Source organism: Cervus canadensis, chromosome 14, assembly GCF_019320065.1.
Source record: "Cervus canadensis isolate Bull #8, Minnesota chromosome 14, ASM1932006v1, whole genome shotgun sequence".
Classification (NCBI taxonomy): Eukaryota; Metazoa; Chordata; class Mammalia; order Artiodactyla; family Cervidae; genus Cervus; species Cervus canadensis.
In genome coordinates this window covers 1,001,575-1,014,747 of record NC_057399.1, presented here as the reverse complement: position 1 = coordinate 1,014,747, position 13,173 = coordinate 1,001,575, and the positions used below count along the sequence as shown (strand labels likewise).

At 41.5% G+C, this 13,173-nt stretch overlaps 1 protein-coding gene across 1 annotated transcript in view; it reads right to left on the bottom strand.

Moving 5' to 3' along the window:
• ELP3 (elongator acetyltransferase complex subunit 3) overlaps positions 1-13,173 on the bottom strand; it is a 123,335-nt gene that overhangs the window by 28,334 nt on the left and 81,828 nt on the right. The window contains exons 12-14 of the mRNA XM_043486687.1: positions 11,448-11,513; positions 9,214-9,441; positions 8,207-8,288 (exon numbers count right to left, since the gene is read on the bottom strand). Coding sequence (XP_043342622.1) covers positions 8,207-8,288; positions 9,214-9,441; positions 11,448-11,513 — 376 coding nt within the window. The remainder of the gene's footprint in view (positions 1-8,206; positions 8,289-9,213; positions 9,442-11,447; positions 11,514-13,173) is intronic.

Below are 13,173 nucleotides of genomic sequence, written 5' to 3'. Positions count from 1 at the left end.
GATATGAAGAGCTGACTCATTGGAAAAGACCCTGATGTTGAGAAAGACTGAGGGAAGGAGGAGAAGGGGACAACAGAGGGCAAGATGGTTGGATGGCATCACTGACTCAATGGACATGAGTTTGATCAAACTCTGGGAGATGGTAAAGGTCAGGGAAGCCTGGTGTGTTACAGTCCACAGGGTCGCAAAGAGTTGGACATTACTGAGTGACTGAACAACAACAAAGAAGGGGATGAGGTGGTTAGACAGCATCACAGAGTCAATGGACATGAATTTGAGCAAATCTCCTGGAGGACAGAGGAGCCTGGTGTGCTGCAGTCTGTGAGGTCGCATGGAGTTGGACATGACTTACTGACTAGAAAACAACAACGATGTCCTGTTGGAATCAGAAATGTCCCAGCTAAAAGGCTCCATAATATCAGTATCTTGGCGGCCACTAAAAAGGCAGCATCAGTATTTTCCAGCATTATTTAGTTATCTGCTTACCCAACCGGCAAGAATTTGCCAAATCCCTGCCTCTGATTGATCCCAAAGAGAAGAGCTTTATCAAACTGAATGGGTTAGAGCAATGTCAAACACTCAGAGAAAAGAACACTACTAATCACACAAATGTTACAGTGACAAGGAGTTAACACTGCAAAGAACTATAAAAGAGCCTTTGTGCCAGACAGCAGATGGTGACCAGTGCAGGCTAGACTTCTGAGGAAGGTGTCCATCCTCAGAAAAGAGCCTGTGGAGCATGTAACAAAAAAAGCAAACCTTTATATCAAAGCTCCTAGACTACTCAGGAATATTCTTAGGAACCATACACTCTAACTCTGTTCCTCTACCAGAGCAGAAGTATACAACGATCATTCCCAATATCCATAAACAAAGAGGAACAAGAATGGGGAGGAAAAGTCTACAAACGTGCGTGTGTCAACTAAATTAGCAAGGTTATCTTGCGAGACTTTCAGGCACATGTTTTGGCGACACAAGACTCAACAGTGTGGACCTGGGAAGATCACTAGCGCCTGCTACATCCTATTGCTCCCATGTTGGCATCTCCACTTGGCATCACTAGCTTCTGCCTAGGAACCTGTTATCCCACCACACATGGACCAAGGTGCTTGCGTGCTAAGTTGCTTTAGTCGTGTCCATCTCTGTGAAACCATATGGACTGCCACGCTCCTCTGTCCATGGGATTCGCCAGGCTAGAATACTGGGATGGGTTGCCATTCCCTTCTCCAGGGGATCTTCCCGACCCAGGGATTGGACCCAGGTCTCTAATGTATCCTTCATTGGGAGGCAGGTTCTTTACCTCCAGCACCACCTGGGAAGTGCCCCTGCCTAGGAAACTTCACCAGAAATTCAGTTGCCTGCAAGATCCAAACAGTGGAAGCTGACTAGTGGCCTATTTGGGAATATCTGAAAAAACATTAATTAATACAGTCATGTGATGCCAACAACTGTGGGACGGGTCCAATGCACTCGATGTACAATATCCTGTATAACTGGTACCTGATTCGTCTATAAATGAATAGATGAATAAATGAATAAACATCAAGTGAAGGAATAGAGTCCTGAAGTGAGCTATGCGACAACACCTCCGCAGTCCAGCTGCTACACAGACACCACTGAGCAAGCACTTAGCTAACGTGGTATCAAGCAAGAGAGTATTCTGTGTCATCAACGCTAGTCTCGTTAATAATGATGCTGAAATTAATCAAGTTCTTGTAGTAAAGCAGTATTTTATGTTGTACCTGTTGTTTCTGAAAAGAAAGGTATTCACCACCACAGCACAATCCCAGTGGAACACGCACCAAAAAAGCATTATGTATGATTGCTGTTAACGTCGCAAAATGAACGAGGAGGAGGAATATACAGAATCCTAACGGTTTGCATTTCATTAAGGAAGTATCAGGAAATAATTTGGACTTCCCTGGTGGCTCAGATGATGAAGAATATGCCCGCAATGCAGAAGACCTGGTTTGATCCCTGGGTTGGAAAGATCCCCTGGAGAAGGAAATGGCTATCCACTTCAGTATTCTTGCCTGGAGAATTCCATGGGCAGAGAAGCCTGGTGGATCACAGTCCACGGGGTTGCAAAAAGTTGGACACGACTGATCAACTTACATACAGGGAATAATTTAGGAAAAAACTGTAAAGGGATAAATTATTATGAAGTTAGAAAAGGATGAAACAATCTTTTCCCTTCCTTCCTGAGAAGTCCTATATTAACACACGTGGCCCAAACTGGTTTGCATTTGGCAAGCTTCCTGTGTCCATTAGCAAATAGGTGAGCCAAAATGAGGAAAAGCTTTTCCAGGCATTTTAGTAATGATTATGAGTCCATTACCAGACAGATCTAGTTACAAATGTACCCTTTTTTTCAACTAGATGATAATGCAAAGCACAAAACTACCTTTACCTCCAACTGAGGGAGACATGTGCAGCCTGGAACACTGGCCAGTGAAACAAAATGATTGTTACTTTTTGCCCAAGTATTATTTTGTTAATCAGTGTTTCTGGGGCACAAGACCATTCATTTCAGTTCCAGGAAGCCATATCAGATGCTATAAGTCTCAGGCACAATGATGTTTTTCACTAGTTGGGACTGCAGACATGGCTTTAGAGCCGTGTGACTCTGCGCCCCATGATCTAGAACAATCGTATCCCCACAGTGACTCAGTCTGGTTATCCTATATTTAAACTCGCCTCCCCTGCCCTCTTCTTTGCCTTTTTAATAGGTTGAAACAAAATGGCTATCGATCTCTGACTTCAGTGATTTCTGTCATCAAACAATCTGATATTTTCCTCATTTCTCATCATCATTGTTTGATCCGTCAGCCTGGTGCAATTCTTGGCCAATGGCCATGTTAATTTTCTACTTGAAAGAACACAAATAGGATACTGCTTATGACGAAGGTAGTGGGGGGAGCTTGGGGAATAGCTGTCCGTCTTGATGCATAGCAATTAGCCTGGCAAAATGAAAAAGGAACACGATTGGATCTGAAACCTAGCCAAAACTGCCTAAAGGAAAAAAGGTCATTTTGTTGGGGGTATTAAGTGGCTTTTTAAAGAGTGGCTATTGACAGTTATATTTGCCCTTTCAAAAATGGTACGGGCAGTGTGACATCAGAGATCTCCAGTTTCCATGGTGATTATTAGTGATGGCATTTCAAATGTTATGGTTAGGTTCTACAGTATAAATCTCTGCACTTGACACTATAAGAGAGGGAAGAGAAACTGCTCCATCGTAACATTTTTAAAGGAGAGAAAGCTGATCATCCAAGTAGATAAACATCATGGCTTTCAAGTAGATACGATTTGTTCATCTTAAACAAATGGATGTTGATAGAAGCAACGTGAGTAAGTTGATGAAAGATACTATAACACTTGGACTTAATAGGGACTAATTAATTGCTTGGGTATTTAGCAGCAATTAACTATTATTTCCTGCCTGCATATTATTTCATAAGCTGATTATTCTCACACTACTGATTTACCCATTTTTATATGTAGAAAAAGATTATTTTCTCATGCTGAAGCAGCTAATCCTGAGTTGAGAAATAGTCTAAGTAGGGAAAAACCTGTCTTCCTCTGCAGCTATGGACAAGCTGCAGGGTGAAGACTGAGTGGGCTGCTCTGGTCCACGTGCTACAAAGGCAGGGCATCATCTCCTCCTTCCTCAATCTGCCCTCTCAGCCCTGAGTCCCCGCACACAGGAGACACTCCAGAAATGCAGCGATTCTGGTATTAAGAAATTCATCATTGCTTTAACATTTAGAGTTGATGGTTAATTTGAAAACACACAGTTTACCAAGACAATTTTATATACTTAGGCAGAATGAATAAACTTAAAAGTCACTTTGAGGGACTTCCCTTGTGGTCCAGGGCTAAAACTCCACATACCCAATGTAGGGGGCCCACGTTTGATACCTGGTCAGGGAACTAGATCCCACATTCCACAGCTACATACCCCAACTTTAAAAAAAAAAAAAAAAGATCCTGCATACCACAAGGAAGATCAAAGATCCTACGTGCCACAACTAAGACTCAGCAGAGCCAAATAAATATTAAAAAAAAAAAAAAGACACTTTTTGAGACAGTGTTTCATTTGACGTTGATAAACGGGTTTTCAATTTTCTCATGTAGATATCAAGTTAATCTTTTATAAATCAGCTGTGAAATACACAACATGGACCTTTTATAAACAATATATATTGAGACAACAAATAAAAAACAATTTGTGTTTTAATATGGAAAAACAGAATATACGGAGTCTTTCTGACTAGTGATTCAAATCAGATCTACTGTGTAGTTAGTCATATTGTCCAGAGGCAGAATCAAAGACTATAAATCCAAGTAACAGAAACAATCTGCTGGCAAGATAAAGGGAAATCATAATGAATCAGAATGTAATTAGAAGAATTCTACAGAAATGCATGCCTCTTACAGTCACTGTAACCAGAATGATAAACGATCTGTCTCTCCCTTCTTCAAGCTGCTAGTTATGCCAGGACAGAATATCTAGGCCACCCCTGTGTATGAGTTATACCAAAGCCTACAGACCAGAACAAGGATAGATTTACAAATCAAGGACAAGGTCGGGAAAAGGGGGTGGTGGGGGAACAAGGTAGGACACAGATCACAAAGTGTCACCAGCATCCACTTCATGTAGGATTAGCTACCTACGGGAAACTTTATCATCATTTCTATCATCAAATACCCAAACTGCATGAGACTGAGATTAATTACGAATGAAATTAAAGGGTCTCCTGGTATGGTTTCATAAAAGAATCTACTTAATATGAAACCAGTAAAAACACAATTGATCTTGTTGAGAACTAAAAGAGATGAAGTTATTTAAGGGGCAGAATTCTAGACTGTTAGAATGGCAAATGATAACCTAACACACTTATTTTTAGTAAAGAAATAAAGGTCCGTGGAGATTCGAGCAACATTATTCAAGATCATCACAAGGAGAGCTGCTGTCAATACAGGAACAGAATCTTAACGCCCCTGCCAAGTGTCTCTTCTTACACATCACGTCTAATGAAGTACTGGGAATAAATGCAGCACCAGTACTATCATAAGATTTTCATTCTAAGGATCAACTTATGGAGAATAACTGACTCTTTAAAAAAAACTAATTAAAGCCACACACACACACACACACAGCATTGTACTTAAATCAGGAAGACCAAAGTCAACTGAACAAATAAGGGAAGGAAAACAACCAACCAAGAACACTTTGAATCTGCCCTCCTTGAAGTTCTGAATACTGGACACCTCAGGTGTCTGATTCAGAAACTCAAATAGAACACTAATATGTTACTAAATTAGAGAGATACGATGCATCACACAGGGAGTAAATGTTCTTCATGTTTTCATCTGAAGGGGGATCAGATCTTGGGTCAAACAGAAAGTCAAGGCCCTGGTTGGATTCTTCAGTCCAGGGCACTGGTGAGGGCTCACAGATCAGAGACAGGAAGCACCACTTCCTCCCACAGCACTCACCTGAGTATCAAGAACACGTTTCCAGGGCTGCTCCTGTAAAAACCTGCTGACCAAGAGAAACCCCCGTACAGAAATCCAGTAGTCTACCTGTGACAGCTAATAATGGGAAAGATTCTTCCCTGTTATTTTTTAGCAAGTCTCTTCTTGTTATTTTAAAAGTTCAACAAGCAGATGATCTGAAATTGAGCTATTATTCAGATTGGAATAATAACCTAGAAAGAGCACAGATGCTGATTTCTACTTAGTAAGACACTGTTCAAAAACCAGAAACTGAGGTTCTTACAGGTAACTGAATGTGTCCCGGGCAAGTCAGAGGCTCCTCTCTGCATATAACATTTCAAAAAAGAGATAGATAGCATGAAGGCAAATTAACTAATGCAGAGAAGTGATAGAATGCAGATGCCCTTCAGTTTTAAAATTCATCAGGTTCCCACAGATGCCAGAAAATCACACAGCTGCATGTCAGACTTTGGGAATGCAGGCACTGCCAGGGTCACAGAGAATACCTTTACCTTAGTGATCTGAAACAGAATACTACATTTGGAAGAGAATACTAAAGCCCTGTTACTCAAAGTGTGGTCTGAAGACAATCAGAATGGTCTTACCAGGAGCCGGTTAGACACCTAGGCCTTCAGGCTCCAACCCAGACCCAACGAGTCAGAATCTGCACTTTAACAAGATCTCCAGATGATTCACAAACCAGTAAGGCTTGGAAAGCCCTGTACTACTGAAAACCCTGACAGTTTGCTGGCAGAAGAGGCCAGCTGAAATTTTAGGTGATGCACAGATGCACACGTATAATGAGCTCTGAGTCAGTCTGGCCCTTTCCTGGCACCAGGGAAGGTTGACTTCTTGTCAACCACAAGCTGAACAATTGAGAAGTAAACCTTTTTTGCTTACAAATACTGGCACCGATCAGGTGAGCTTCATTTAATTCCCAACTCTTTAGAGGGTTTAAGGTAACAGAAAAAACACAAAGAATAGACTTGTGGCCGCCAAGGTGCGAGGTAGAGGGGTAGACTGGAGTGTGGGGCTGGTAGATGTGAACGGTCACATTTAGAATAGATAACCAGCAAGGTCCTACTGCATAGCACAGGGAACTATATTCAATAACCTGGGATAAACCATAGTGGAAAAGAATATAAAAAATAACATATGTGTGTATATGACTGAGTCATTCTGCCGTATAGCAGAAGCTAGAACAACACTGTAAATCACCTACACGTCAATAAACAATATTCCAGGTAACACAGAAAAATAGAGAGAGCTAGCAGTATTAAAAAATGCTTTATTAATCTGTCTGGAAAATGCCAAAAACCACAGCCAGATTAAATGATCGATTAAGTGAGCCTGGGTCATTACATGTTCATAACTGTAATCATTAAAATCTGCGCAAAGGTATCGATTTATTGATTGGCAACAACTTTTTTTTTTTTTTTGAAGTTTCATTTAATAATGCTGGAGGGAAAAGTAGGCTGAATCTTGATCAGGGCTTTCACCACGTTAGCTGCTTATTGAGAACAGCAGATTCTGTAAGGGTATGACGCTGAAGAGTACGAGTGAATGGGTGTAGTCATGTTATTTTTTGCTCCACTTACACCAGACTTAACTTTTCACACCCACTTCCCCAATCACCTGATGTCCTAGGTGAGGTTAAGCAGAATGCTTCCAAACAGAGGAAGAAATCTGTTCCCCAGGAACAAAGTCATTGAAAACAATTTTTAAGGAGTAAGGAACTCTGGCTTGAAACATCTTGTACTAGCAACGAGGTTCTATTTTAATTTTCTGAACAATACTGACAATTACCACATCTTATGATTTTCTTAGATTCATTCATCTAATTTCATTTTCCCAGACAGAGTAACTGGGCAACGAAGCACAAGAGACCATGAGGAGATAGGGTACAGGAGGGTGACCATGAAGATAGGGCACATGAGGAGATAGGAGAGGCCATGAGGAAAGAGAGTACAGACTACTCATCTTGCCACCAAAGAGTGTCTGCAAGCTCCATTCCGCCTGACCGCTTACAGGAAATTTCTTTGTGCCAGAGGACCACCAGTCTTTCCCTATTCGGCTCTACCCAATTCTGAACATAATAATCATAAACAGAGGCAACAGAGAACTTGTTAGGGGAACCAGTGACTAAAACTGCCCACCCTGGCCAGGCCTGGATAGTAACCACTTGCATGAGTTCTCTTAAATAGGAGGTCCTGATAAGGAATGTGGAAATAACAAACTACCATGAACTGAAAGAACTTGGGAAAGGCCAAAAGCAGAGTGGAGACGCCAGTTCATATGTCCTACCAAACTCCCAGAATCCTTCTCGCTGGAATCCATCTATGCTGAGCAGTGCATGTACCACCAGGAAGGACCCTGAGTCAGAACGACTGGCCAGAGACAACCTGGAAACTAATCCCATCACCATGAAAGCTGAGACTGTGAGCCACGTGGCTGAGCAGTCCTCCTGGTTCTTTACCCTTCTGCTCTCCACCTGGGCGCCCCTTCCCAATAAAGTCTCTTGCTTTGTCAGCATGTGTGTCTCCTTGGACAACTGATTTCCCAGTGTCAGACAAAAGCACACTCTTGGGTCCTGGAAGGGGTCCCTCTCCCTGCAACAGCCTGGGATACTTTTAATTGTGGTACCAAGTTAATAATGTAAATGAATCATGAACTTTGCCCTCCCCCTATGCCTACCCCCAGTTACCTGATATAACAGCTATTTTCCCAGATCCATGTTCTTCTCTGGCTATTCGTTCTGCTTCCTCCATCAGGAGCATGCCAAAGCCCTACAAAGAAGCAATAAAGGGGGTTAGGGAACTGAGAAGGAGAGAAGTCATTAAGAGGGGTCCATAAAACAGGAAGGCTGATATTTAGTAGCTGCTAAACTCTTTAAAAGAATGACAAAAACCCATTTATAGGCATAAGAAAAGAAATGATTCAGTTATACCAGAAGTACTCAGTGGCAGCTAGGAATAACTCTGCAACAAAAGCCATCCCAAGGTATTTTGTGGATGATGTAATCTAGTCACAGCAAGGGAGGAATTGCCTGTCAATTTCTGTCACTTTTTAAACAAGTTCTAGGCAATCTCCAGGTGATGAAAGTCTGGAGCATCTAATCTTGTATTATTAGTCACCCTTTCAGTTTCTAAAAGGCTTTTGGAAACCAGGCAATATTCTTAAATCATCTATTTGGGGGTTTAATGCTAGATCCACCATTAGCAGTTTTAACTTGCTCTCCTGAAAGTGAAAAAAAGTGGTTATTTGTTTAGGTTGTTTGGGGGAGCAGAGTAGCATGCCACTATCTCTTAGCTTGTGTTGACAAAGTGCTTTAAAATTTCATAAATGCTTCTTTCACATTATCATCTCCTTCGATTCCAAAATAGCTGAATCACACAAAATTGCTGGTATTAGATCATTTCTGACTTTCAAAAATAGCAATTTCCTATGGTTCAGTCTATTATTATATTCCACTTGATTGAGTCTCAATTCGTCTCTCTTCCCCTCCCTCATGCCCAAAAGGGTACAATTTAAAGAGAAAACCTCTCTGAACAACAGTAATGTTGGTTCCTCTATTTCTACACTTTCCTTTCTCCTCTGCTCTTCCTTTTCTTCTTCTCTGTCCTCCCTCTCCCCCCAGCCCCATCCCTTTTCTCTTTTCCTCCTTTGAGCAACTTCTTAACCACAGTCAAACAGAAATGCAGCCCAGAATACCTGATGCTGAAATTTAGTGGGATCCCGACTGCTTACAGGGACCACGCTTCCGTACACGTGCAGCTCTCGGACTATGGAAACGCCCCCAACCAATTCGAAACGGAATGTCTCCTCTGAACACTTCCGCAATCTCAGGAGGCCAATCAAGATGTCCTGATCTGGGTCTTCATAGGATAAGAAGGTTTCCCAGCCTCCATTTGCAACATAATCTCTTCTCACCAATTCAACCTGTTTCAATAAAAAGACACACAAAACTTTTTTCAAAAAAGAATTAGAGAACAAAGTACATTTCTATAATTATATATATTTAAACTAATATCTATAATTATGGATAGGGAATAAATAATCACAAATTACATTTCTTTTTACTTGTCTCCTCTCAATAGCACTGACTATAAATGAGAATTTGTGCCTTGTCTATAGAAGATGTAAGAGGAAAACTGTTTTACCATTTTATAAATATTTGAACCTCATTAACCTTAAGATTCTTACAGGGTTTGGCTCAGTTAATAGTTCCATGGATTTAAATCTCTCAGCCTCTATGAAAAGTCTCTAAGGTAAAATTATACGTTATGCATATGTAGTTCTTGGGAGCACCCCTGGGTCCCAGAACTGTCAGATACTCAATGATTTTTTAGTCTTCACCTCTTCCACTAAAACCTGCTTTTTTTGGGGAAAAATGTGTTGGTCTCATTCCTTGATGGGATTTTAAGAAAAAGTATCCCTATCCCACAGGACCTTTAAAATATTGGGTTGACTGAAAAGTACATTTGGGTTTTTTCGTAAGATGTTATGGAGAAACCCAAAAAACTTCTTGGCCAACCCAACAGTATGCCTAACTGTGAGATTAACAGGTTAAAGAAAATACAGTCACCAGAGAAGGGTTTTAGGGAAAGCTTTTGTCAGCACTCTACATGGTGATTCAACTTTTGCATCCTGCTCAAGTGGCTCTTGTACTCTGCACAAATATTAAGCCATTGACACACAGAGAAAGCTACGTATGTGGGCATGGTTACACTCAGATGCACTCCAAAAACGGGCAGATTGGGCCCACAGTGGGGTGAACAGTCAGATTGACACTGACATTCCTCTGCAGCTTCTTGTTTGCTGAGTGACTGGACTGCACAAGAATCTGGCAGAAGAACTAACTGTGCCAGGGTCTTCTTTTTCCTTAAAAGGTCTGCGAGGTGAAAACTGTCAGTTCATTTTCAGAAGAGAAATATCAGCTGCAGATCTCATCTCTTCTAGCCTTTCTCAAAGAGGCTCCCACAGGAAAGAGAACCTCCACAGAAAAAGCTGGCAGATAGCTAACACGATGACGTTATCGGAGAGAAGTTAATTCATGAAAAATATGTTTTATGGAAACCCTGTTGATGAGGGTGATCTCTTCACCTGATTACCACCAATGGGCAATAACTCAACAGTTGCACACAGAGATAAGCACATGCCACTCAGTTTTACCTGAAGGTAGCCACTAGTCACATCTGCCTATTTATATTTGAATTCTTTGACACTGTGACATTAAATAAAATTAAAAAGTAAGTCCTTCTTTGCACTAGCCACCTTTCAAGTGCTTAACTGTCAAATGTGACTGGTAGCTGACTCCATATTAGGTGGCAGAGATGACAGGACATTTCCAACACTGCAGAAAGTCCTGCAGAATAGTATTGATCTATAATGAAGTTCCAACCTGATCTTCCTAACCTGGCCCTTCTAGTGTTGAGTGACCTTCATATCTGGCTTTGCTGACTTGACCTGATTCTCAATGACTCTTTACTCTTAGTTTATTCATTAACTTTGAGAGTTTGGTTTTGGTTCTAACTATAGGGCTTCCCTGGTAGCTCAGCTGGTAAAGAATCTGCCTGCAATGCAGGAGACCCCAGATCAATTCCTGGGTCGGGAAGTTCTCCAGGAGAAGGGATAGGCAACCCACTCCAGTTTTCTTGGGCTTCCCTGGTGGCTCAGACAGTAAAGAATCCGTCTGCAATGCGGGAGACCTGGGTTTGATCCTTGGGTTGGGAAGAGCCCCTAGAAGACGGCATGGCAACTCTCTCCAGTATTCTTGCCTGGAGAATCCCCATGGACAGAGGAGCCTGGCAGGCTACAGTCCATGAGGTCTCAGAGTCGGGCACGACAGAGCAACTAAACACAGCATGATACATGAGCAGGTACAGGCCCAGGCCTGACAAGGAGTAATGGACGGGACCTCATCTCTCTAAAATGAGGACACTGACCTGGTATGGCCGGACTCTGTGATGAATTTCTTGGATTCCAACCTCTCTGGTTCTCACATCACGACACTGTGAAAAAAACAAAGCAAAGAAATGAAGAAAGGGGAGGAAGGAGGGAGGGAGGAATGGGGAAAAAATAGAAAGAAAAGAAAGAGGGAAGGGGAGGCAAATATAAAACTGGTCACTAATACAATTTTTACTGAAACCTCTCCACCAAATTCTGGGCTCAAAATTACATCTGGACATAATTTACATTGAGATAAAAGAACTGAATTTAAAAACAAAGCCATTTTTAATAAATATGAAGATAGGGGAAAACAAAACTGGAAATATATGAAGTTAGCACTGTATTGTTTTTAAAATGAGTTTAGAATCCAAAGGAGATTGATACATAATATTGAACATAAAGAACATACCTCCTAAAAATTTGAACATAGTTTTACCCAGAAGATATAACTGTAACTGAAAGTGCAATCCCCAACTATATCTATAGAAGAGTAACAATTGAATTCCTAATGTTTGAAAACTTTCACCACTTTATAGCAGTTAATGTTTTTAGCATCACCATATTTGTATCAAATTTTAGAAATGTCAGAAAGAGGGAAACTAAGACTGCTATCTTTTGCAGAGAAGGGCTCTGTGGAATAAAGGATGGGAGGGAGGAAGGAATGCAAGGAAGGAGAGGAAAGAAAGAACCTTGAGCTTTTATTACTATACAGTCTGAATGTGGTGTCATGGTGGCAGACTGGCTCTCTGAATATCCCAGGAACCACAAAGTTGCCTGTGGATGTGTGCACGGCCAAGCTACAGGATGGAACTCTCGCTTCCACTCCACGACCCAGTGTGCAGGCTATGAAGCCTGACACTTATAATTACAAAATCCTCACAGTGACTATTATCTGTCCTATGCTGTACTTTCCCCTATAGAACAAACCATAGAACTTATTTCCAAGATTCTAACACTTTCCATTGGTGAGAAAAGATCACCCTAGGAAAGCTGATGATGTCTTGCAGCCATACTACTAATAGTGTATTTGGTGTATATATGGAGAGAATTTCACGAGAAAAATAAGAGCTCATTATTCAGTTCTAGAAAAACTAAGCTACTTCCATGCCCTGGGAACCCATATCACATGCTCCTAAAGAACACTTGTCTGCTTTTGTCCTTTCTTGGAGGGGAGGGGAATGCTTTTTACGAAAGAGATTGGGGTGTCCTTATTTTCTAGTAAAGACACTGCCTAGGTAAACTAGATAACTTTTGGCTATGACTGAATTCCAGTCTTGAGACTCAATGCTAGATTACTTTATGAGAGGCTATCAAGGTTTAAGAGGGGTACAGGGTTAAAGATGATGGCTGGATGATGAGGTTATTAGGCTAACAAGGCCAAGAGAAGGAGGAGCTGAAGAACTGGGACAGCTGGGGACCAGGGAGCAGAGCAGTCACATACTTGTTGGGGCTATTCATTACTGTACATGGGGCTTTCCTGGTGGCTCAGTGGTAAAGAAACTGCCTGCCAACGCAGGAGACTTGGGTTCAATCCCTGGGTCAGGAAGATCCCCTGGAGAAGGAAATGGCAACCCACGCTAGTATTCTTGCCTGGGAAATCCCATGGAGAGAGGAGCCTGGCTAGCTATAGTTCATGGGGTCACAAAGAGTCAGACATGACCAAGCAACTAAATAACAACAATTACTGTACATACAGTTGCTGTTTTTCTAGAACTTAAATTA